Source organism: Suncus etruscus, chromosome 15, assembly GCF_024139225.1.
Source record: "Suncus etruscus isolate mSunEtr1 chromosome 15, mSunEtr1.pri.cur, whole genome shotgun sequence".
Classification (NCBI taxonomy): domain Eukaryota; kingdom Metazoa; phylum Chordata; class Mammalia; order Eulipotyphla; family Soricidae; genus Suncus; species Suncus etruscus.
Window position 1 is genome coordinate 74,092,757 of NC_064862.1, and position 26,616 is coordinate 74,119,372.

The window sequence follows — 26,616 nt, forward strand, 5'->3', positions numbered from 1 at the left end:
TCGCTTGGGCCTTGGCCTTTACCATTTAAGAAGGTAATGTAGTGCGTGTGCAGATGTGTGGGAGCTACTCCTGGGTCTGTGACTCATCTTGCTGCTGACAGCCGTCCCTTGTGCCCCCTCCAGCTGCTGGGCAGGCACAGCCCGTGCAGACAGACCATCCTGTTCAGCGTACGCCCCTCGGGATGGGGCCAACTCACACAGTGTTACTGGCATGCGGGGAAACAAGCACAGAACCTGAGTTCCCCAAACTTTTATGGGCGCTCAGCCCTGGCATGACATTTTCATTGCCTTTAATAAGGCAATCGGGCTGGATCAGATCGGGAACTTACATCAGCAAGAATGCCCTTAGCCAAGTTTGGGAAGAACCACGGCTGACAGCATTGGCTAGGCCAGAGGTCAGGGGCCAGCAATCAGGGAGAACATGGAGGCAAGAGTGGGGGGTTCCCTGAGACAGGAGGGGCTCTGTAGGCTCTGGGTAGGGACATTGATATGGACACAGAGGAATGACCATGGAGCTGGGGAAACTGCTGGGCTTAAACCGCTTTGTGAAAACAGCAGGTTGGTGGGCCCAAGGGACAAAGGGGTCCTTGGCTGCTTAGGGACAAGGGTACATTAGTTGGGTCCCAGGAACCAGGGCCGAAGGCTCATTTACAATGAGCAAAAGGGCACCGGGATCTGGTGAGGTGGAGGATGTTCTAGATGGGGCTCACTTAGCTTCCACTGAAGCCACCCTCTGTGGTCACATTGAGACACATGGGCATCCCCAAATGGGCTGCGGCTGGGCCTAGAGGAATAGGTAGCAGAGGCTGGGCTGCAAGAAGCCAGGACAGGGCACCAGGTGGGTGTAGACTTGGGAGTCTGCGACTCCCCCAGGGACAGTCCAGGCCACAAGACAGATGCTCAAGTCTCTGGGGATGGGAATGAAGGAACATACAGGAGCTCTAGATCACAGGACCCCCTGAAGGAAGAGGTGGGAAGTGAAGCCCTGAGTCTGACAAGAGGCTCTGGGGTGCTGGTGGGAATGGGGGGGAGGGGGGAAAAGAGAGAGAGAGAGACAGAGACAGAGAGAGAGTGAGAGAAGAGAGAACTTTGTAGATTCCACATTACTGAAACAGGTCCCTGTGGATCACCAACTAAGATGAGGCATCCACTCAGAAGAAACGGGCAGGAGCTTAGCTGAACCCCCAAATTTAAGGGGTGTGGGGGCTTAGGACCCCTTGGTCTCTGCCTGGTACCATGTGGCCACAGCAGCTGCATTCAGCTGGTCCATCCCATGAGGCATCTGCTAGTGTTGGGGAGCTGGGGGGTGGGCTGAGGGTCACCCAGAGGCCTGGTACAGCACCGCCTGGCTCTGGTAGGTCTGTGCGTTGGTACCAAGAATGTGCTACCTCACAGATGCCCCCAAAGGGCAGGGGAGAAAGTGGCCTTCCGGGTATGAAGAACTGAGTGTGTGCTGTGTCACCTCCATCCAGTCTCAGTGTCTCCACCCATGAGAAGATGGCAGGAGTGCCCCCACACCCCTGCCTAACACGCCTTCCAGAACTGGCACCTTTTGCCTGCTCTGGTTCTTGTTGCATCTAGAGCTGGTGACGTGTCTCTGCTGCCTTCTGCCAGCCAAGCTCAACAGACTCTTCCCGGCTGGCCCCGGGCCCCGTGTTTGCTCCCCGCCTGGCAGGCGCGGGGCTGGGCCGCCTGCTCGTGGGAACACAGTCCCGGGGAGGGTTGGCAGGGCCGTGTAAACACTGCACTCAACTGATGATGAAGTGCTGAGGCACCGCTCGGACCCACAACCTTCTCTCTCTGCGCAAACATTCATTTCCTACTGAAATGTTTGGGTTGCCACAGTGTGGGACTGGGCCAGAGACCTCCGTAGCCCCACAAAGCCCCATAAAGATGGATGAGGCCTGTGGAAGTGCCATAGGGCCAGGAGGAGCTTTGGGGCCTGGAGGGGCCCCAGGACTGTGCAGGGCTATTTCTGGGATGAGGACAGGGTGGTTCAGGCCAGATGTGAGCAATGTCTGTGGAGACAAGGACACCACAGGGTCTTTCAAGAGAGATGTGTCCTAGGGCTTGAGTGATAGCACAGAGGATAGGGTGTTTGCCTTGCACGTGGCTGACCCAGATTCGATCCCTGGCACCCCATAGGGTCCTCCAAGCACTGCCAGGTGTGGGCACCCTCCCAAAAAGAGAAACATGTTCTAACAATCCACTTGGACCAAAACCCAAGATCAATATCCGGTATAAAGCAGGGGCTGAACCCCAAGTTTGCTCTGGAGTCACCAGAAGCACCCACGGAGCACTGGCGTGGCATGGGGAGAGGGACCTGGTAGCTGTGAGATTGAGCTGGCACTGTGCCCCCCACCACTGTGGGCCTTTCTGGGCTATGCATTGGACCATCCTGCTTGTGCCTCCAGAACTGGCAGAGAAGCTGGATGGGCCTGGAGACCCAGGCTCAGGGTACTCATAACCCCTCAGAGGCTGGGCCAGCTCTGAGCTCAGGCAATGAAGTCCTTCTGGGTCCAGGGTGGGAGAGTCAAGCTAAGAGCATGTCTGACTCTCTTGAAAAGTCAGGAGATAGGGCTGGAGTAATAGCACAAGCAGGGAAGGCACTTGCCTTGCCTGTGGCCTACCTGGGTTCGATCCCCAGCATCTCATACAGTCAGTCCCCCAGTACCACCAGGAGTGATTCCTGAGTGCAGAGCTAGGAGTAACCCCTGAGCACTGCTGGGTGTGCCCCCCAAAACAAAACAAAAATCCAGAGGCAAGGGACCAAAGACCATGTTATCACCACTAGATTCTCGGGGATGCTGACTGGGGTGTGGCCAGGGATTGGAAGCGGCATGAGGGTCAGTGCCTGACCACTGTGTTCCCTGACCCCCGCAGGGTACTGTCACCTCTTTTGCCCCCCCTTAGTGTGGTATTGTCTATGCTGGCAGGTCATATCAGGGAGAGCAAACCTGTTTCTCTAGAGGCTCTGATAAGGTCCCATGTCAGGTCTCCCCACCAGCAGCCGGGAGTGGGATGGCGTGTATGTATCTCTGTGTGTATATGCATGCATGTACATGTATTTGTGTATACATGTATGTGTGTATCTCTATGTGTATGTGGGGTACTCACTGGCACCAGGATCCCCATCCTTCCTGACCCTGACCCCACACGCCATGAACCATGCTGGGCCTCTGACCCCAACCAGCCCGTGAGCCGTGCCCACCCAGAAAGACAGCAGCACCCCCAGCAGGCTGGCAACAAAAAGCTGAAGCAGCATTGTTGGAGGTGGCGCCCCAGGGTACCCACCACGTCCGGTGCCTTCTGGATCTGTGAGGCCAGTTGTAGGGAGTGGTTGGCCAAGGAGAGCTGCTCCCTCAGCGTCTCCGCCTCCCTCTGTGCCACCTCTGCCCTCTGGAGGGAGGGAAAGGGCCGGGAGAGAAAGTACATTCAGTTTAACAACTGACAATTATTCCAGGAACATTCATCAATTCATGCCTGACTGACTATAATTGATTTTCCTAAACAGTCAACCTAATAAATGCTGGGAAAAAAAAAAAACACAGAGAATGTGATGGATTTTTATTTTAAACAGTACAAGGAAGAAATAATTGAGCGATTATGACAGTAATTTAACGCTAGGAGCAAGGGCTCCCCTGCTGATACTAATGCTTCGGCCCACTGAATTTCCCAGACTGAATAAATACAAGTGGAAATAGAGTCTTTTGATTCAATTTCTTTCTATTCTCATAGACCAAGAAGATTTTATTGCAGGATTACTCCTGGGAGTAATACTCCCGGGTAAATGCTGAATTACAGACACTCCGGTCATTCTCTCCCTAAGACCATGCACAATGTCGTGGCTGTTTCGCGCAGCAACTATTTCCATAAATGGACGGGGCGTAAATGCCACTTCTTTTGTGAGAGCCTGGCTGACTTCGACACACTTAACCCTTCAGCCGACAGAGCTGGCGGGTGGGTGCTAGGCCTGGCATTCCCCAGCGGGGTGGGCAAGGGGTTGACAGAGGAAAGGAGGTAGCCTGGGAGAAGTGGGGAAGCTCGCCGGAAATTAGGGTTCCGCACTAGCTAGCCAAAGGCCCTGTGGTGCCAGAGTCCAAGGCAGGAGAACAGACAATCCTGGGCAGGTGAGCCAAGTACATGCTCTTCATTTTCTCTCTCAAAGGGTGACAGTGGCTGAACTCAAGGCCTTACTTGAGACTCATCCAAGTTCTAGCCAAGACCTGAGCTGACCTCATGGTGATGTCTAAGGGCTAAGGTGGTAGGAGGCAGCAGGTGGACACGCTGGTGGCCTTGCATCCTGTCTTCCCACCAGAACATGGCCAACTCATGGAAAAGACGAGTGAAGAGAATGTGGGCCATGCAGGGCAGTCTTGGGGATCTTGTCTGGGGCCAGAGAGCATCTTCCACTGCTGCGGACCAAGGAAGAAGTCACAGGCCAGGCTGGGCCAACAATGTGGCTATTCTGGGGTTCTGATCCAGACGGACAGAGCATTGGGGCTTTGGAGCTATTTCTCCCAAAATCAGAAAGTTCAGTAAAGGTGGTACCATAGCCAGCATGGCCAGCCTGACTGAGTTTTCCTGCTGATGCCAATGGCAGGAAACTTAATCCCAATCTCCTGTTTTATCTTCAAAGCTGGCTCTCCGGAGGGTCAGAAAGCTGCGTTGGCTGAATGGTGGGTGAGGGACACGTCAGGATGGGGTGTCCTGGGGCAGAGCTCTGGCCCCCTGCCCTGGGAGAAGAGGCTCAGTCGGGGCCAGGCCAGCTGCAGGTTCAGACTCACCAGTTGGGGGGATGCTCTAGAAGGGACCAGCCTAACTTGGTAATCTTTTCCATGGTAGATGTCTTGTCCTGTGTGGGCTTTGGCAACTCAGGGCCAAGGGTGGTGGTTGAAGTCGGAGTATGAGCAGCCAGCACCCCCTTCGAGTGTGGGGGGTTCTGTGGTTCCGATGTTACTCAGCGTCCAAGTCCATGCCATGGCTCACACCAGGCAGTAATCAGCTTCAGTCAAGTTGGGTTCAACTTGGCTACCCAAGTACAACTTTGTTATCCCACTCATCACCATCCAGCCCATTCCAGGGCTGTTATTCTACACAACTTCTTTTGTTTTTGTTTTGGGAATACATCCAGAGGTGCTCAGGGCTTACATCTGGCTCTGTGCTCAGGACTCACTCATGGCGATGTTCAGGGAATCAGATGGGATGCTGGGGTTCCAACCCAGGTTGGCTGCAAACAAGGCAAGCTCCCTGATCACTGTGCTATCAGTCTGGTCCTTCAAGTGCAACTTTTTGATTGTTTCAGACTTGTGCGACTGATTTAGAAGGGATGGACCATAGACTGATACCCCGATATCGTAGGATAGTGACAATGAAAACCCAGATGGTGTGAATGAAAGTGGCTTGACCAGTCCTACAGTCTTCGGGCACTGGATGCTTCTGTGGCTGAGAAACTTGGTCCCTGATGGAGTCCAGTATCCCAGCAAGAACTCAGGGCCTCGCAGGGCTGGTAGAGGGATCTGGGGTAGGGATACCAGCTCCCCATGGCCCCACCCCACCCTACCAAGTCCATTTCTAAGATATGTAGTTGAAGCCAAGATCAGATGGTGGGAAGGTTAGTGGCTGACTTGTGCATGGAGTCCCTGATATACCTTAGTGTCTGCCAGGCCAGAGTAGGGGGCATGTTAGTCCAGGGACACCCCAGGGCCTCCCCATGGTGAGTGGGACCCCCTCGGAGCTGCTCTCGGGAGAATTCTTTTTGCCAAGGAGCAGTGAGTAATTCAGGAAAAGGAAGAAGGGGTACTGCTCATGAAGGGCAGCTGAGAATCGAGGGAAATGGACCTGCAGGTAGACACAGAACCTTGCAGGCAGCAGAGGGCCCAGTGAGGGTGGGGAGGCCAGGTAGGTCCCAGTGACCATGCCCTTGACCATGGCCCTTGGCATGAGTCTCAGCAGGCTGTGCTTCCTCGTTTCTGAAAGATGTACTTTGGGGATTGGCGATTGGAAAATTATCAAATCTTAATGCCTTTCTGGGGAGCTGGTGTCCAAGGATCCCCAAGAAGGCAGGAGGCACCTTTGGACAACCCTCCCATTCCTCCCTCTGGTGTCAGGTCGGCAGAGAGGGGACACCTGTCCCAAGAGGAGATGCAGCTGTCAGGGAGAACCAGTGGCCCCATGGCGTAGGTTGCCCCATGGAATTCCAAGGTCCCTCTCCTGGGCCCTGAGAGTAGTGATGGGGTGTGGATCGTACCTGGTTGGCTCTTTCCAGATCTGTCATGGTCATTTCCATCTCGTCAGCCCTGAAGGGTGAGAGGAGAGAGTTAGGAGAAGGGTAGGCAGGTTTGGGGGGGCCACACAGACCCTCTGGGGGATACCGCTGCTAATGAGAAAGGTGCATGTGTTGGGGGATGGGGGAAAGAAAGGGCTCTACAAGAATAACTTGGATTCTGCAGAGAGATGGCACAGTCACAACTGACCCCTCTGCGAAGTCAGGAAAGGAGAGATGAGATTTCTTTGGAGGAAGCAGCCTCCGACCCCTGTGCATAGGGTTTTGTAGGATGAACAGGAAATTTCTAGCACTGAATCACGTAGTGGTAGGAGGTGGGGAGGTCTGGCTGGCCAGTAAACTGCCCCCAGAGAGTTCCTCCTGCCCTGCCCACTGAGAAATGTGTCAGAAGGCTCACCACATGCTGTGTCCAACAGAAAGCCCCCCCCCCCCCCACACACACACTTGGTCCCTGCCTCTGGGCTTCAGGTCTGAGTTGGTACCTGATGCCATGGCTCAGACCCTCACTAGACCTTTCCCCAGGCAGAATCCCTGGAGACCCAGCTGAGCCCCGGGTTTTCGCTCAGAGGCACCGAGTCCTGCAGCAGTGGTGGACACCAGGCTCTGTGGACTCTTATTAAGTCTACGCTTTCACCCAGCGCTTCTGCATAGCCCTGAGTTTGCTCTTGGAGGTGACCATCTCTGGTCTTCCATTTCAACTCCCTCGGATAGTCCCACAGTATCTCTCTGGACCAACCATGAGCAATGAGGTACTGCCTTGCTAAGCATGAACCCCAAGACCCCATCAGTAACTTTCCACGTCTGAAACAATCTTCCGTCCATGGCTCTGCCTATCCACATGAAGTGGCAGCTGGAGATGAAAGGGTTCCCTAGGCATGAACTCCCAACCCTGATGAGTATCTGGAGATGGAGGAGTGAAGTGGGGTGGTGGAGGGTGGCATGAGGCATCCTCTTTGTTGCAGCAGCTCTTCATGCCTGCTTGGCTGCTGTAGGGGTGAAGGGGGCTTTCTTGGGACTGTACTGCAAGGGGGCTACCTTACAAATACAAAAAACCCTTCTATCTAGTTTCTCTGAGCCCGGGAGCACACCAGGGCTGCACTGTTGAGCCTCTAGAGACAGGAAGACATGTCTGTCCAGGCAGCCTGGAAAGGAGTTTCCGGCCCCCAATCCCCTGCCAGTTCAACTTCAGCTCAGCTGTGCACCGGGCAGAAACGCTAGACTTGACCAAAGACTACAACATCTGGAGGCGACTCTCAACAGTTCGAGTCCTGTGAGGTTCTATGCAACTTGGGGGACACCTCTGGCTCAAGGAAAGGTGCCCCCCCACAGGGGTCCCTGGGGCCATCCACGAGCCCCATAGCTCCCAGAAGCCACAGAGCCCAAGGAGGAGACATGGATGGAGCCAAGAGCAGGAGCAGGAGATAGGCAAAGCCCTTGGTCATGCCAGAAGCTAGTAGCTCTGTCCTCCTGGGTGTCTCCCCTTCAGGCTGCCAGGCTGGGGGACAGTTAATGCACGGAAGGCACGTTTGTTGCTCATGGTCAGTCATGACCCGTTCCCTCGGATCTCAGGGGCACCTCCTCTTTTCTGTTCCCCTATTCCCCAAGTCATCCCTTGACTCATTCTCAGGCTGACAAGCCTGCAGGAAGGGACACCTGAGAACTGTCCACTGGATTCTGGAATTGCCCAGCCAGTTGATCTCCTTTCAGTCCTCCAAACTCCCCAGTGGCCACTGCTGCGGTCAGACAGGATCATGACCATCCTTCGGCATGACACAGACAGCTGTGGGAACTTGGCAACCAGGTCATGCTGTGTCACGTGGGGCCTCTGCTGGGTGTGGTTAGAGATTTTACTTCCTTGGTTGGCAAGGGTCAGGAGTCAGGACAGGCTTCTGGAAGTGACGCCCATGAGTGTCCCAAAACCTGTGTGTGGCCAGGAGAGCAGGGAGTGGGGTAACAAAACTGACCCCCACCCCTTCAGGAATTGACTTAGGGCAGCCTATGGGCTCGATGACCCTGTGCATGTGAGGACTGATGGAAGCCAGTACCAGCTATTCTGAGATTCTAGTATGAACCTGGCCGTTCCTCCTGTGAGCCCCCCCCCCACACCCCATCAGTGCCAGGGTATTGGGTTGGGGCCCTTCCTACTGACCCACAGCCCCAACTCACGCATCTGAAAACCAAATACATCCCCTCAGCAAGCTAACTTAAGAGTTGTGATTGATTATGTTCTGGGAGAACTGAGAGGATTAGGCCCAGGCCCCATTGGCCCCCAAAGAGCCCAAACCAAGTCGAAATGATGTAAGTGTTGACTGTCGGGTGAAGCAGCCTATGACCCTGAACACCAGTGCCTATATTAGGTGGCAAGGACAGAAATCTGGAAGTGCCTTCAAGATTAAAGGGGCTGGAAGGGCTGGAGAGATAGCACAGCGGAAAGGCGTTGCCTTGCATGCAGAAGGATGGTGGTTTGAATCCCGGCATCCCATATGGTCCCGAGTCTGCTGAGGGTGACTTCTGAGTGTAGAGCCAGGAGTAACCCTTGAGCACTGCCGAGTGTGACCCAAAAACCAAAATAAAATAAAATAAAATAAAAAGATTAAAGGGGCTGGAGTGATAGCACAGCAGTGGAGTGTTTGCCTTGCATGTGGCCGACCCGGGATGGACCCAGGTTTGATCCTCTGCATCCCATATGGTACCCTGAGCCTGCCAGGAGTAGATTTCTGAGTGCAGAGTCAGAAGTAACCCCTGAGCGCTGTTGTGTATGGCCCAACAAACAAAAATAAAACAAAACAAACGAGCCAAGGTCAGACATCAGGTCTGTGCTTTGTGGATGAATGAACTCACAACCAGGCTGAGATGGAGAAGAAGGCAGAGGCTCTTGTGGGGTGCCGCAGGTCCATACCTACAGCCAGGGCCAAGTGGACAGCAGGGAGGGGTCCTGCCCTAGAGAATCTTGGAGAAGGCGAGTCTGTCCTGTGTTTGGGGGGGGCAGGGGCCGTGACCCAGGAGACATGACTCAACACAAAGAAAGGATCAAACAGGCATGTTATCTCCAAACTGACTGCTAGGAACAGAGGGAGGGAGACACTAGGCCCCAGAGGAGACCCCAATGTCCTCCAGCCCTCATGAAAGCTTCAGGGGAAACTGAGGCTCCCACTCTCCTTTTATTCCCCTGTACGCCCTGAACTATTCTCCATGCTCAGCTGCTGAGTGGGGACGTGTGTGCTTTGGGGGGCGGGGTCGCACCCCCTTGGCTGTGTGTGGTGCCTGCACATACGGCTGCAGGGACCAGATACCGCACACTTTGTGGAGGGGGGGGGTTTGAGGATCGAACCTGGTGCCTAGGATCTGCCTCATGCTCGCAAGACAGTTACTCTGCCACTGGGCTGACCTGGGCCCCCTCACTCCTAGGTGTCAATTTCTCTTGAGATTTTTATAAAAATGCTTTTTGGAAGAGCCGCTGTCCTCCCATCTATAAATACAGATTTAAAAAACCTTCCTTAGCGTGTTCAGTGTGAGAAAAATCTGTCAGTGCATCTGTGTGGGGCTGGAGGAAGGCCCGTCACCGGTTGGAGATTTTTTTTTTTTCATCTTTCCTTTTCTTCTCTTTCTCTCCACTCCTCCTCACCATTGCCTGGCCCTCAGAGGATGCAGCAGCGGTGGGGAGCAATTTCCAGGGAGGGGGAGAGAGTGGCTGGGATCTCCCAGCTGGGGGGGCTGAGTCCCCCTCACCTTGCCACCCCCATAGGACAGAACGCAGGAGCAGTTCAAGGTCACGGCAAGCAGCAGGTTTGGTCCAAGAGCCCTGCCTTTACCCCTAGACGGAAGGGGTTCTAATTACCCCCTTCTGTCCTAAGTAGTACTTGTGAGGAGCTATTAAGAAAAGGTTGCACCACAGAGAAGCTGAAAAGGAGACTAAAAGGGGCCCTGCCACGACACACACCAGTTACACCCGCCCCCTCTGGGGCTCAAAACCAGACTGACATGGGGGAGGCATCTCCCAGGTGGTTCCCGGGCACCAGCTCCACCATCTAAACCTTCTCTTTTACTGCAATGGGGCAAAGGCTCGGTTCACCAGTGGCTTCATTCAAGGTTTCTCCAGGGCCATCCCCCTCCACTCCCCCCACCCTGTCTCCCTGGTCCCCCTGCCCCCAGTAGTGGTTTCAGGGCCCCAGCAGGGCTGGGAAGTGAAACAGGAGCCGGGTAAGGGCAGCTGTGTGATCAGGAAAGTCGGTGTCGGCCGACCTTCCCCTTCCTCTCACTGGCACCCGGTGTCTGCCATTTCGGCAGCCTAAGTGCCTGGTGTTTTTTTTTTTTAAGGGCAACTTGAAAATGAATAATTCAGCGGTTCCTATTCCTCTTGTGAAGTGTTAGACAAACAGTTCAGACGGGGCCAGACTTGCTGGCCCCACGGCGCCCCACCCCTGCCCTCCCTTCTGACATCACCAGCATTGGCCTTGGATCTTTCTCAAACCCACCCCCCCAACACACACACACACACAGCTCGTCTCATCGCTAAAATACCACAAAGGAAGCACCCGATACTTAGTCGTGGGGGCAAAAATAGCAAGAGTAATTGCAGCACGAGTCCTCCTGGGAGGCCAAGCAGACCATCCATCTATCAGGGTGTCACTGTGGACCCGACTCAGACCTTCACAGGGTGGGGGGCCGCGCCAGAGGGAGGGGGCAAACAAGCTGGAGGGCCCCGTCCCCCACAACAACCCTCCACAGTTCCTGAGCCTAGAGCTCCCAGGGTCTCTCAACAAGCCTCTCTGACTCCAGGTTTTGTAGGAAGACATTGCAGCGTAAGAGAGTTTGGAGCCAAAAGGTCAAACCGGTGACCCTGGTGGTTGATCTGAAGCCTGATACAGGGCTCTTGGTCCTGTGTGCTTGTCGGGGCGGCTCAGAAGTGCCGGAAACACCAAAACCTGTCTGAGTTTAAGTTAAGCCATTTCCCAGCTGAGACAAGTCCAACAATTCTGATGTCAGGACACTGGAGGTTTGGGGGAAGCCACAGTCAGACCTGGCAAGCTGCTGTCTGCAAAGTTAGGGGCTCCCTCAAGGTTGGGGGTACAAGCTCAGGCCTCAGCTAATGCCAAGAGCACTGTGTCAGGGTGAGCGGGGTCCTGGGAAGAGGCCTCAGGCCTCTGTCAGGAGCAGGAGAGATAGCGAAGGACTGGGCCGAGAGAGCAGGGCCCGAAGCAGCCTTGCCTCAGTCCTTAACTAGGTCAAAAAGTATGTGACAGACAGGGAATAGGATGGGGAAGAGCTGCTTCGGGGAGGCACTAGTGTGAAGAGACCCCCCAAGTGTAACCAGGCCAGACTTAAAAACAAGCCACAAAGTGACAAAGCTCTGGTTTAAACAGAGGTGGTGGAAACGCTTTTGATGAAAGGCAGAAACTGAGTCAGAAAAAAGAAAATTTTAGGGTAGGGTGGGGTGATTTATGCCAGGCAGTGCTGGAGGAAGAGAAGGTTACTCCAGACTCTGAGCCCAGGGGGTCAGGGTCATTCTTGGTAGTGCTGAGGGGTGGTGGGGGGTATGGGGGCATATGTGATGCCGCTGGTCATCTGGGGTTGGCTGTATGCAAGGCAAGTACCTTAACTTTGGCCTGTTTCCCAGGCCAGATGAATCAGGTTTATTGCTTTGTTTATTATTATCAGGTTTATTGTTTTGTTGCTTTGGGGCCTCAACAGCAGTACTCAGGGGTTCTTCCTGGCCCTGCACTCAGGAATCATGTTCAGTGGGCTCAGGGGACTCTATAGAATGCCAGGGCTGGAACCCAGGTCGACTATGTGCAATGCAAATGCTTTCACCTCTGTGCTATCGCTCTGACCCTGACGGATCAGACGTTTACAGGCCAAGACGAGGTGGAATTTCGCCCAACCTGTCCGGAGCATGGCAAGGGAGATAAGAAAGTTGCATCCAAAGGTGTGAGAGCAAAGAACACACAACATGCCTGGGCCAGTCTCAAAGCTCAGGAAAGATGAAGGAAAAGATGTGGACGAACAGCAACCCAGGCTCGGATGATAATGGGGATCAGGTGGGGGTCCCCATGTACATGACTCAGGGAAGGGGCCCCAATCACATGGAGCCTCAAACAATCGGGCCAGTTAAATTGAAGCAGAGAGGAGCTCAAGAGATGGTCTGGCAGAACAAATCTGGGCACCAAGAACCCCCTCATTCTCAAGGAGAAGCAGTGATGGCACTTTCAGTGGTGGGTTCTGGCAGCTACAGAATGGCAGAATCAAAGAGCACAAAAGCTCAGGAGTCACAGAGTAAAGGATCAAGGAGCCTGGAGGTTGAGGAAATGATCAAGTCCTATTCACCAGTAACCAATACCTGGAACAATAAACCCCAACCAATCACCAGTGATCAATACCGCAGAACAACAAACCCAAATCACCTGTGATCAATATCTGGGACAATAAACTCCAATAATCAATGATCAATATTTGGAACAATAAATCCAAATCGCCTGTGATCAATATCCGGAACAATACACCTCAACCACCTGTGATCAATACCTGGAACAATAAATCCCAGTCACCAGTGATCAATATCCAGGACAATAATATACTTCTTCCACTCACCAGTAATCAATATCTAGAACAAGCTTCCATTCACCAGGGATCAATAACCAGGACAGTAAGCTCCTACCCATTACTAATCAATACTCAGAGCATGAACCCAAAGATCTATCTCGTCTACACCTGGGACATAAATATTAACAATGTGAAGCTGAAATAATGAGGTCTGAATCCTGCCTATAGAAAACTGACTTACAAATGCCAGGGGCATGAAAGCTAGGGATGGCGTGTCTGATTTGCAGTTGTACCCAGGATAAACAATGTGCCTCCCTAGCCGATGAATAAAATGGGATAAAATGACAGAGGACCAAAACACCCAAGACTCAAACAAAACAAAACCATCCATCCACCCCCAAATCTTCTGTAAACTGGTTGTGTACACACACACATACACACCCAAAAAAAGAAAGAAAGAAGAGAAATGATCAAACTCTATGGTATTTATTGTAACAAAAAGACAGACCAGTGGAATTAAGTTCCAGACAGACACCCAGACATCTATGTAACTACTGACGTCTCATTTGTTAAACGCCCAATACCAGAGCAAGGAATCATAGAAGGTACTGGGAAACCTAGTGCTAATAAGAATGATCCGCAAATCTTAGCACAGATGCACTGATGAATTCCAGACAGGCTCTAAGTTGCCATAAAACACAAAAAAGAGACAGAGATAGCACAGTGGGTAGACAGTGGGTAGGGCGTTTGCCTTGCACACAACTAACCCAGGTTTGATCCCTGGCATCCCATATGGTTCTTAAAAAGTCAACTAGGAATGACTCTGGTGTAGAACCAGGAGTAAGTCCTGAGTACCACCAGGTGTGGCCCCCTCCCAAGCAAACCAATCAAAAACACAAAAGAGAAAGAAAACTGGGGCTGGACTTCAGTGGGTAGGGAGTTTGCCTTGCATGCAGCTGACAGGTTTTGATCCCTGATCCTCGGCATCCCATATGGTCCCCTGAGTCTGCCAGGAGTAATTTCTGAGTGCAGAGACAGGAGGAACCTCTAAGCACTGCTGGGTATGGCCCCCAAACAAAACAACAAGCCCCTCCCACCCCCCCCAAAAACAGGAAAAAATGGATAGGAAGCAAAAGAATATTTTCTACTACTGAAATCATAAAAAAAGAATGTAACCAGAAGATGAATGGAATTTGACTCACACGTGAAATCCCCAAGACGAGGTGAATCCCCAAGACAGTTGAAAGTGGGGTGGATATGAGGGAGAACTCAAACCCCAAACCACAACACAATCACTGCCTAACACTCACTGCCCCACGTTCAGAGGAGTGGGGACTCAAGTGCTGTGCAGACAGACATGGGGTGGGATGGGGTGGGGTGGGGTAGATGGTATATTAGAAAGCACCAGGATCAAATTCAGGAGCCCAGATACTTCAGGCCACCTGCTACTGCACAAAACATGCTTGTTCTCAGCAACTTTCTTCTTTTGGTTTGTTTTCGGGGCCACACTCAGGAGTGCTCAGGACTGACTGCTGGTTCTGCACTCAGGAATCATTGCTGGCAGCACACGGGGGACCCTATGGGATGCTGGAGGCTTAATCCCGGTCGGCCATGTGCAAGGCAAGTGCCTTACTCACTGGACCGTCTCTCTGCTAGTCTCAGCAGTTTTTATTAACAACTTCTTCTAGACCTTTCCCTTTAGAATTTTAGGGTGTTACCTTAGAAAACCACCACTAAACCAAGGCAGGTCCACAGAAATAACCATTCAATATGCAGACCCTTTTTCAGTATCACTGACAAGATTTCTTTTTTTTTTTTGGGGGGGGCGCACATCTGCCTAAGATAAGGGATTACTGGCTCTGCAGTCAGGAATTACTGAATGGTGCTCTGAGGACCCTATGGGATGGTGGAGTTCAAACATAGGTCAGCCATGTCCAAGGCTTGTACCTTACCTGCTGTTCTATTGTTCCATCCCCAAATCAGATCTTTTTATTGGGGGGGGGGCACTCCTGGCTCTGGGCTCAGAAATTGCTCCTGCCAGGCTTGGGGGACCATTTGAGATGCCAGGAATTGAACCTGGGTCCATCCCAGATCAGCTGCCCTACCTGTTGTGCTATTGCCACGGCATCCAAATCACAGATTTCTAATGAGAGATTTTGGGTTTTCCAAGAACCAGTCAGTCCCCCCAGTAACCATTATGGCCTAGAAGTCTTCTGAGCTATACATTTTATTTCTATTTTTATATTTTGGTTTTGGGGCCACACCCTGTGGTGGTCAGGGGTTTACTTCCAGCTCTTCGCTCAGAAATTGTTCCTAGCAGTCTCAGGGGACCATATGGGATGCCCTAACTGCTGTGCTATCGCTCCAGCCTCAGAGTAATACATTTGAAAAGTTGAACGACCACCCCAAAAGTGAATGCTGCCAAGGTTTAAAAGGAACAATGAGAAGGTAGAAAATAGAAAAATAAAACAACACCCTCTCTATAGCCCCTAATTTCTCGGCAGGCTACCTGCATCTCATGCCATGAGGGCTGGAAGTCCTCAACGGCTTGCTACCATGGCCCCTACTTCTCCAGGGTTCTCCTCGGGGAAGTGGAGGGCACAGGCTGCATGCACGGGGGTTAATTCTCACTTATGCCTCGTGGCCCGAATCTGTGCTCTGTTCACTGGAGCATTAAATCTGCGCACTTGGGAGAGGAGTGCAGGGTTCAGGGACGCTGCTATAAAGTTCTGCGTTAAGAATGCACAGGGCAGAGGCCGGAGTGATAGTGCAGCAGGAGGGATTTTTGCCTTGCATGGGGCTGACCCACGATGGACCTGGGTTTGATCCTTCGGCATCCCATATGGTCCTCCAAGCCAGGAGCGATTTCTGAGCGCACAGCAAGGAGTAACCCCCCACTGAGCAACACCAGGTGTGCCCCCCCTTACCAAATGCACAGGGCAGGCTTGCCACATGACTGCAGAAAGGAGGGCTGGTGGGCTGGGCTGGGGCATAGGTGACACTCCACTATCTTTCTGATCCCCGGAGACATTCCTCCACAAGAAGCACATCAGAAGGAGAAGGAACGGGTGGGGCCCGTTCGTCCTTTCCTCCGATTGCTTCCTAAAAATTGAGCTTTTCCCAAAGATGTGGCCGTACGTGGTATCACGCGTGAGGGTCTCCTGGTGCTACCGTGGCTTGGACTTAAAGTTGCCCGTGCCTGCCACTTGGGGCACTGTGGCCACTCACAGGGAATTCGAGTTCAGAACATTCCTGATGGGGAGAATATTTGTGAGAGACAAATCAGGGGCTCCTCTGGGCACAGTGGCCCTGGATCTGTAGCACGAGCCAACAGCTTCGTTTGCAAACAGTTTGCGAGTGGCATGTGCCCAAGATACTGCTGTGAGGTGGCCTGAGACTGGGGGTGGGGTGGGGTGGCCGCATCAGCAGTGCCCATGTCCCAGGGGACAGACTGTGCGCTCTCTTCTCTCCTTCTACACACCAGGCCAGCAGCACCTGACCCTTAACATTCAGCTTCCACAAGGGAATAATCAAACCTTTGAGGAACTCTCGAAAAATAAAAGCAGTAGAAACAACCCAAGCCAGGTGCGGGCCCTGTGGCTTACAGTCCCTTCTCTGAGCAGGAGGGGGAGGGCAGGTTCTAGAATGGTCTTTACACATGCAGCACATTGGTGCAGACACCCCCTGTGCAGAGCATGGGGCCATTCCCCCCCCCCCACACACACACCAATGCCCCTGGGCCTGGAGGCTCCACTGCACTAAATGCACAATGCTGCCTTTAAGTAGATCAGGGCAGGTGGGAGGAGGAAGGGGGGGCACATTCTCCTCCAGGCCTTGAAGTTTCTAGACCCATCAGGAGTTCACAGGACAGGGAGTTTCTGCCTGATGGGAAAAGATGTGGCTATCTCACTGTCTTCTTCCTGCGCTGTCCCTGGGATGGGTCATAGCTGAGCTCAGAGAAGGGAGCCTGGCTGGCACAGAGTGGGGGGCAAGAAGCAGGCGGAGTCCGGCAGGGTGCCTGTGGCACTGCACAGGGGGAAGGAAGGAAGTAGATGTGTATGTGCTTGTGCTCAGCTCCTCAGCCGGCCGAGGGCCCTTGGAGTGGAGACAAGGCTGGGGCCGCCCCGTCCGGTCCTGGAAGCTGCAGGGACGTGGGCTCTTCAGCCAAGGCCAATCCTGGAAACTAGGGGGAAAAAAAAGGTGGCTTCTCTGTTTGCAGGGAAACGAACTTAAGTGGGAGAAAGATGGCAGGGCCAGCTATACTTTCATGATTCATCAAAAGGACAGGAAACAGGGGCCAAAGCAACAGCCCAGGGGGGACAGTGTCTGCCTTGCAGGCGGCTGACAGGAGTTCGATCTCCAACACTCCATAGGGTCCCTCTCCCCAAGTCCACAATGAGTAATCTCTGAGCACAGTCAGGAGTGATGCTTAGCAATGCTGGATGTAGCCAAAAACAAACAAACAAACAAACAAACAAAAAAAGAAAGGCAAGAGAAAAACAGTACTCTGAGGGCATGAAAGGGGGAATCCGGAGCTCCCACAAGCCAAGTTTGAGCTCTACCCTTTGAACTATCTCCTTGGCCGCATTTGAACTTTGGGAAGCACAGGTGAGGGTCCGTGTCAGGACTGGTACCAGGGAGGAAGCAAAATAAACAAACAAAAAAAAAAAAAAAACAAAATAAACAAAATAAAAAAAACAAACAAAATAAAAAAAAATAAACAAAAAAAACAAAATAAACAAAAAAAACAACAACAACAAAAAAAAACATGGCATGGGGTTACCAAAGAGCCATATAGGGTGCAGACTTCGTTAGCTGGGCATTGCCCAGCTTGGGTTTTCTAAGTCTTTCTTGTGGTGCTGTGAGAAAATAAGTAAATACATATAAATATGAGAGCCTGGGGCCCGGAGAGATAGCACAGCGGCATTTGCCTTGCAAGCAGCCGATCCAGGACCAAAGGTGGTTGGTTCGAATCCCGGTGTCCCATATGGTCCCCCCGTGCCTGCCAGGAGCTATTTCTGAGCAGACAGCCAGGAGTAACCCCTGAGCACCGCCGGGTGTGGCCCAAAAAACAAAACAAACAAAAAATAAAATATGAGAGCCTGGTGTATGCAGGTTTCTGGGAGTGGGACAGAGATGCTCCCTTCCCTCCCTGCCTGCCTGCCCTGGTGTGCAGGATGAGTAAGTGAGGCCAGGTACAGGCACTGCCCCTTCCCCACAAGCCTGTTCCTGCTGCCTGGAATGTGGAAGATGTGCCACTCAGCTCCAAGACATGTGACACTGCATCCCCATGTGATGGGGGGAGGGGGCTCAGTCCCTCAGACAACTCTCTATGCAACTCTGGAGCTCCCATCTGCAGGATGAATGTCAAGGGGATCCCACTTTGATCCCAGAGAGCTCAGCTGAGTTATAGGCAAGAAATAACCCAGTATCAACCTGGCAGTGAGTTTCAGTGCTATGCTGTTGCTGTAACACGCAGGCCTACAACCTGAGTGTCTCTCATGTGTGGGAGGGCGCCATGTCCTTTTCTGAGAATAGAGACCATCAGGGTCATGGTGTAGGCGAGGAATGTTAGAATTGGGATGGTCTGGGAGGTGCAAATTCTCCGAGGATCAACACTGGCCGAAAAACACGAAGCAACTCAAGGGGAGTGGGCAGGATGGAGGGAGGGTCGTCGCTAGTCTGGCACACACGTCTGACCCATGTTCAATCTCTGGTATCCCACATATTCTCCCTGAGCAGCACCAGGAGTGCTCCCTGAGCACTCGCTGTGACCCCCAAACAAAAAGCAAACAATCTTCCCCAAAAAACACAGTACCCAGTATTTTCTTTCACTGGAGGTGCTGTGTGGTTCAGCTGAAGAAGGGGAACGTGGTGACTCTCCAGAAGGGTTCTGAGGAGTCCAGGTCGAAGTGGACACTGCCCATGTTGGGCTGGAGCAACTGTGTGAGGGGCTGAGGGGAGGATCTCTCGTGCTACACCCTGTCCCCCTTTGCTCTCCAGGCCGCAGGGGTCAATCTTTAGAATGTACCATCTCCTGTGGGAAAAGGGGACCCCTTCTTGAACTTCAAAAAAAAAAAAAAAAAAGCAGATAAGTAACCGGTTGCCTTGGCCCAGAAAAGGGCTCTGAGCGGTTATACAACAACTGTTTTGGCAAACCCCCCGCCCTGGTGCTCCGACAAATATGAAACTGTGCTTGCCATTTGTCTAAGGAATCCTGCATTAATAAACATGAAGAAGAACACTTTTACCTCCCACTCTCCATGACAGGACAAAACAAAGACCAGCTGTAGTCATCAATGAGGCCTTGTTCCTCGCATAAAGGCTAATTACGCTCCGCTTCAAGCCTACACATGGAACGTTTTACCCAGGCCGTCCCCGGCGCAGGCGGCCGGCCGGGGCCCAGCTGACGCAGGGGCCGGGCCCAGCACGCAAATCGCCTGCATGGCCTCGCCGCTCGCCCTCTGCTTTCCCAGGCAGGGGGCATGCATGGGGGCATCCAACCCTGCCCAGCTGTGAGGGGGATTGAGAAAAAGGAACCTCCAGACCCCCGGCCTGCAGAACTCATGTGGGCGCTTCTTGCAAAGTTCCCACCCGCACCAGACCCCGTGGCCAGCTGGAATCAGTGCGTGGCCCACTGACATCTCCCACGGTTGTGGCTGGGTTGTTTGGCGCCTCACAAACTTGGGGGGGGGGGCGCAATCACTACCAGTCACTACTCAGTGAAGCAGCAGACCCCTCGTCCCTTGGCCTGTCTTTTCCGCTCTCCCCTCAAGCCCTGCCTTTGCTATCTGACAGCAATTGGCGATTTCCTCCGTCCTGAGGGAGGACACAGGGCTGGGGCATGTCCTTGGGCCCCTTCCATGGAAGGATCTGCCCTGGTGGGCTCAAAGCTCACAGCCCCATGTATGGGTGCTAGGAGGCAGATGGCGTCGGAACTCTGGAAAATGAAGGGGCGAGGAATGCGGAGGGGGACGGCCGCGGCATCTGGGCGCTTTGAGACTGAATCTACTGCTCCCGAGTTAGAAGTAGTGATTATCATCTGGGGCCATTCTCGGCATTTTTGGTGGGTGACTGACTCGGGACTATTTGTGGGCAGAGGCCCGGGGCTACCTTGGGAAGCATCCGAATCCTGATGAGCCCCCTTCTGTCCATCATGCCCACCTGATTTTTTGGGGGAGGCACAGGATGTCTGGGGGTCCCAGCAGGCTGCACCTCTATCTCTCCAATCCTCTACCGCAAACCCCACGAGTTTCTGTGCCCACCCAGCTCCCTTACTCCCGCCTCCCACTGGCCTCCACCCAAACCTTCCGTACCCCAAAGGCCCAGCTCTAGTCAAGGTGAGGCTCTGTACCTCCAGGGAGCTCCCTCATGGTCACCCTGGTCACAGTCCCAAGGTCAGAGCATGGAGCATGCTCTCCCCCCCCACCCTGTGGAGTGTGCAAGTGGTCTTCTATGGGCATCGCGGGCACAGCACCCATCTCTGTTCTCTGTCTAGCACTGACCATGGCCAGGGTCTGCAGTGAGCTCCCTGCCTCAGAGTCGCAGAGCCCAGTCCAGGCTAGGGACAGAGGTGGCACCGGCTAGGCCTGCCAAGTTCAGCAGCAGAGCCTTTACCAGCCCAGACAATGTCCTGCTATGACCAAAGCTGGGGACATGATGAGGGCACCTCGGGACAGGAGACTCAACCTGACATCTGCTTTGATCTGGGAGGGGGAGCATGGGGCATTCCCACCCTAATGTTGGCCACACAGCAGGGTTGGGTGGGGTCGGGATGGGGAACCAGGATGCTCAACCTCCCTGGTTTTCTTCTCTTCAGCCCCCAGTTCCCTGTGTTCTCTGAAACACAAACCCGAGCTTTTCTCTCTGCCAGCCTTCCTTAACCCCACACCCTAAGGCTCTCTGCAGTTTTGACGTGGGATGCTGGGAATCGAACCTGGGTTGGCCGAGTGCAAAGTAAATACCCTCCCTGCTATGCTGTTGCTCCGGACCCGTGTCTATAAAGAGACCAGAAGTGAGCAGGACTCATGGGGATCACGGTCAGGAGACCAGAGTAGTTTCAGGAGCTCACGCAGTTTCAGGTGCTTAAGCACGAATGATCTTGGATGGCTAGGTGGGGAGACTAGAGGGAAGAACTATTTTATAGAAATAGAAACCCAGAAACCCTGTCCAGCTCTGAGGTGAGTGTCAGAATGCCAACTCCACTGTGTTCCCAGAAATCAGGTGTGAGTGGCTGGGCCATGTGAGGGGTAACCAGTGCCTGCGTGGAAGGGGGCACCCACAGACCAGGCCCCCCACAACACTGTAACGCCCCTACTAGTGCTGTTCTCCAGCCCAGATTTTATCAGGAGTAAGGAAAGATACTTCAGAGGATGTCTGGGTATGAGAGGGCCAGAACCCTCTGGCACATATGTATACTGGGTATGGAGATACTGATCTGACCAAACACATACTACTATCAGCCCTGGGACACGTGTGTGTGTGTGTGTGTGTGTGTGTGTGTGTGTGTGTGTGTGTGTGTATAGAAGTGAGACTCCGACTTACTTGGCAGTTATTTCTTCATCATATTTGGTTTTCAGGTCAAATAATTCAGTTCGAGTTTTTTCCAGGGCTGAAAGGCATAAATAACATAATGTTTAAATTAACTTGAGCGGAAATCAGATGAAAGCAAGAGACTGCCATTTCCAAGGAGATCAAGAGCGAGAGAGGCCCGTAGGATGGTCCAGGATCGTCCACTCCCAACTTCCTGTACCACCACAATGTTCCAGAGACCCTTGGTTACAGTCTACTGTGTGGCTTTCCTGCTTATTCAGTTCTTTTTTTTTTGGGGGGGGGGGGTTGATTGTTGCTATTCATTTGTTTTGGTTTTGGTGCCACACCTGATAATGCTCAGTACTTACTCCTGATAGGCTCGGGGGAGACCATATATGCTGATGGATCAAACCTGGGATAGCCGCACACAAGGCAGATGCTCACCCTGCTGTGCTCTCACTCTGGCCCTCAACAGACTTAACACTTTAGAAACTATTTCCTAACACTCGAGTCCCTGAGCTGGATGGCACAGAAATGCCAAGCTGGACATGAACAACACAGAGAGGGTTTGGGCCTGATGTGGAAAAGCCCAGAGCCAGTTCCAGCAGGAGGAACTTGGTGGGAGACAAGCACTATTACACTCAGGAAAGAGACCCTCGTTCCAGCTGGGCTCTCCTGCAGTCGTCTCCTCTCCACACTGCGGGGGAGACGGCGCTTGGGGCTCACTGACACCCCATCTTCCCCACCAGCTATTTTTTCTGCCTTCTGTTAACATCGCGCCGACTGCACGGCCCGGCTGACATTTTGAGGGGCGCCTCGGCTGTGTGGGTCCCTTCCTTGCCTTCCTGGGCCTCTGCGTGGCTGGACTGTGCGTCTATTTTTATTGATTTGTGGGAGGTCTTTCTAAATGGGGGAATTACTCATGTGTCTGTCAATTTGTTGTGATCATTCACTCCCCCTCTGTCATCTGTGTGGTTCAGGGAGTATTTCTGATGCCTGGTTCCACGTTTAGACTCATGACACAATGCTGCTTCCCAAGCAGAAACCAGGAAGTCCCAAGAACCCCTAAATTCAGAATAGCTCCCCTTTATTTTTTTTTGCTTTTGGGCCACACCTGGCACTGCTCTGGAGTTACTCCTGGCTCTGCATACAAGAATAACTCCTGGTGGTGTTCTGAGGAACATATGGGATACCAGGGATCAAACCTGGATTGACTGCGTGTAAGGCAAATGTCCTCCCGTTGTGCTATTGCTCCAGCCCTGAGAATACCTGTTTTGTTCTCTTTTTCCATTCAAAGGGTCTGGTACTTATTACTCTGAGGGTGGAAATCAAAATTTTTTTTTTCTTTTTGGGTGGCTCCCCCCTCCCATTACAGGTACAAATGAAATGTCAGTTGCTAAGAATTTTGGGGGCTTCAGAGGTTTCTGTAGGAGCAGGAACAGGGGGAACGGCTGGTGGTGGCAGAGATGAAAATGGAACTCACCTCCGCCTACCTCAACATTAACAAGCCCACATGGGTGACTGATGAAGCTGGGGTGCGTGCAAGGAGGCAGCCTGAGCATGGGTGCCCTCCAGCTCCAGCTCTCCTGGCCACAGTGGTCAGAAGGGCCCCGGATGGGCCTGGAGCCAGAGCAAACCCCTCCATCCCCCAACCCCTCAACCATGCACTGGCTGAATCTCCCACCTGTTTGCAGACTTTGGACTTTATGCTCTGCTTCCTCCAGCTTCGAGGTGGTAGATATGTGCGTCTCCTGCAGCTTCCTGCAAAGGTAGAGGGCAAGTTGAGGTCAGTGGGGCGAGGGGAGCCTCTTTAGCAACTGGACCATGTGTGTAGGAGGGCCGAGGCAGGTGATGGCTGTGAGTCTCCAGGTGGACACCAGGCACATGGGGGCTGCTGCCGCTTGGGGAGTACCAGCCGTGTCCGGCCCCACATGCTCTACAACGTGAGGCGCGTGCACCCGGGAGGTACCGTGTTCCCAAAATGCCAGCGGTTTCAGGGCGGAGGGAGAAAAATATATGTATATATGTAATAATAATAATACTAATAAAAAGCCATCCACACGCGCTCATTGTTTCCTGAAGTGAGCCTGAGAAGAATGATCCATTTACATTTTGCTGACACAATGAAGGAATTTGTGGGAATAAAGGATGTACTAAATAGAAGTGACAGCTGTTCCATTTCGGTTATAATGGGATGCAAATTCAGCTGCAAGCACCTAACGGGGGGAAATTCTGAATGTTTAAACCACAGTCCACAGATTTAGCTCTCCTATGATCTCCTGAGGAAGGACCTGGTCAATAAATAGCCGTGCCTTGTGGCCCTGATCTGTATTGGGTAAAAAAAGAAAACTCCCTCTAAAAATAAGTTGATTATTTTTACATGGTATGACTATAACACATGGTCTCATAAGGAGAAGGCTGGGAAAGTAGAAAAGTCAAAATATGACATTGTGTTTCAAAAAATGTATTTTTCTATCACCTATGGGAAAGGGCTGCTTGTTTTATCACAGATTCCAATGATAAAAGTAATATATGCTCTGAGTTGAAATAAAACATACACGTATTTTAAGTGCACATCCGGTTTTCCTTAGAGGAAAATAAATGTCCCAGGTCGAAGACCTCTGCAGCTTCCTACTTTTTCTCTACACGCCTGGCAATATAGTGCAATGCTCCATTCGTTCTCACAGGATGGACATGAGGAAACACACCTGTGTTCAACGCCACCGCCCGCTCCTTTCTGTGGAGCCAGAAGGGCCCACATCAATGGACACTCCCTCCACGGCATGAACCCCCTCTCTGGGAGGTTCGGCAGGGGCCTGCTCTGGTACAAACACAAGTGGGTTCTTCCTCACCCTGACTCAATCATTGACTTTAACTCAGCCTCAGTGAACACGTGGGTTGTTTCTAGTTTCTTTCTATTAACAATGATGGTCACGGGGCCGGAGAGATAGCATGGAGGTAAGGGGTTTGCCTTGCATGCAGAAGGATGGTGGTTTGAATCCCGGCATCCTATACGGTCCTCTAAGCATGCCAGAAGCAACTTCTGAGCGTAGAGCCAGGAGGAACCCCTAAACCAAACCAAACCAAACCAAAACAAAACAAACAAAAAACAATGATGGTCACATAGGGAAGGTCATGTAAACTGGGAGCGCCGGGCCGGTGAGGTGGCGCTAGAGGTAAGGTGTCTGCCTTGCAAGCGCTAGCCAAGGAAGGACAGCGGTTCGATTCCCCCGGCGTTCCATATGGTCCCCCCAAGCCAGGGGCAATTTCTGAGCGCTTAGCCAGTAGTAACCCCTGAGCATCAAACGGGTGTGGCCAAAAATAAAACAAAACAAAACAAAAAATTCTAGCCATGAGTCAGGGCAGCTGTTAAGTTGGCTTCAGTTGGAGAGAGATTGAGTGACTCTACCGAAAACCTCACTGACAATGAGTTCTGCCAACAATGTCAGTGAGTTTGCCTTGCACTGGGCCATGAGGCCTGATTTTACCATGTTAATTTTATGTGAAGGGACTATCTGCTTCCAGCCCCTGTCTACTTTTCATAAGGCTCCTTTTATTTATTTTGGTTTTTGGACCACACCTGATGGTGCACAGGGCTTAATCCTGGCAGGCCTGGGGCACCATAAGGGATGCTGGGGATTGAACCCAGGTCAGCCGTGTGTAAGGCAAACACGTCCTATCCACTGTGCTATCGCTCCGGCTCTAATTTCTTTGTTTTTGGCTCACACGCGGAGGCTCTCTGGGGTTACTCTTGGCTCTGTGCTCAGAAATCGCCACTGGCAGGCTCGGGGGGACCACGTGGGATATTGGGGATTGGAGCCGAGTCAGAGTCGGCTGTGTGCTAGGCAAACACTATTGCTCCAGCCCTCATTTTATTCTCTCATAATATATTGGTTCATAGAATTGCATTTATTTTTTTTTGGGGGGGGGGGCCCACACCTGGTGGTACTCAAGGATTATACCTGGCTCTGCGCTTAGAAATTATTCCTGGCAGGTTTGGCAGGCCCACATGGGATGCTGAGGATTGAGCCTGGGCCTTTCGCCGTCAAGGCAAACGGTCTCCACTGTGCTACTGGCCTTTTATTGGCTTGTGCCAACCCCTTTATTCTTTTTCTTATTCATCTGAAAGAATTCTTTGCATAGAAAAATCTACCCCTTTTTCTACATGCTCCTTCTTCCCAGTTGAAAATCCTCTAAACTTTTTTTTTTGTTTCTTGTTTTTGCTTTTTTGTTTTTCAGGCCACACCCGTTTGATGCTCAGGGGTTACTCCTGGCCAAGTGCTCAGAAATTGCCCCTGGCTTGGGGGGACCATATGGGACACGGGGGAATCGAACCGCGGTCCTTCCTTGGCTAGCGCTTGCAAGGCAGACACCTTACCTCTAGCGCCACCTCACCGGCCCTGAAAATCCTCTAAGCTTTTAGCTAGCCCTATGCAGAGGACTTTCTTTGCTTAGGAAGCTCTTCCCATGAAAAAGGGACCGCACACATTGAGTTTTATTTTATTTTATTTTTTTTTGGTTTTTGGGTCACACCCGGCAGTGCTCAGGGGTTATTCCTGGCTCCAGGCTCAGAAATTGCTCCTGGTAGGCACGGGGGACCATATGGGATGCCGGGATTCGAACCGATGACCTCCTGCATGAAAGGCAAACGCTTTACCTCCATGCTATCTCTCCAGCCCCACATTGAGTTTTTTGTAGGGAACAGAATGGAACATGAGGGGCCGGGCGGTGGCGCTGGAGGTAAGGTGCCTGCCTTACCTGCGCTAGCCTAGGAGACGGACCGCGGTTCGATCCCCCGGCGTCCCATATGGTCCCCCAAGCCAGGAGCGACTTCTGAGCGCATAGCCAGGAGTAACCCCTGAGCGTTACCGGGTGTGGCCCAAAAACCAAAAAAAAAAAAAAACAGAATGGAACATGAGCACTGAAAAGGCCAGGGGGCCGGGCATGTGGTTAAGGAGCAGAGAGTACCAAGCAAGGGCAGAGAGTACCAAGCACAGGTTATGCCCTGACACCTCACCCCACACCTACTCACCTCTCCTTCTCTGCGAAATCATTTTGTAACTTTTGTTCTTTTTCAAGAGCGATGGTTTCAGCTTGGTTCTTCAGAGTCTGCTCATATTCTCGGATTTTCTCCTTAAGTGCTTTTATCGTAACCTCTGTGGAGAGGAAAAGTAAAAGTACAGGGGGGTGGTGGTTTAAAAAAAAGAGTAAAGCAAGCAACCACATGGCAATCATTCAGAGCAGCAAGGGTGTGCGGA

At 52.3% G+C, this 26,616-nt stretch overlaps 1 protein-coding gene across 3 annotated transcripts in view; it reads right to left on the reverse strand.

Moving 5' to 3' along the window:
- The window catches only part of CUX1 (cut like homeobox 1), a 221,664-nt gene that overhangs the window by 60,026 nt on the left and 135,022 nt on the right, over positions 1-26,616 (reverse strand). For all 3 annotated transcript variants that reach the window (XM_049787851.1, XM_049787852.1, XM_049787853.1), the window contains exons 6-10: positions 26,391-26,514; positions 23,043-23,119; positions 21,371-21,437; positions 6,251-6,299; positions 3,295-3,399 (exon numbers count right to left, since the gene is read on the reverse strand). In XM_049787851.1, the coding sequence (XP_049643808.1) occupies positions 3,295-3,399; positions 6,251-6,299; positions 21,371-21,437; positions 23,043-23,119; positions 26,391-26,514 (422 nt within the window). The remainder of the gene's footprint in view (positions 1-3,294; positions 3,400-6,250; positions 6,300-21,370; positions 21,438-23,042; positions 23,120-26,390; positions 26,515-26,616) is intronic.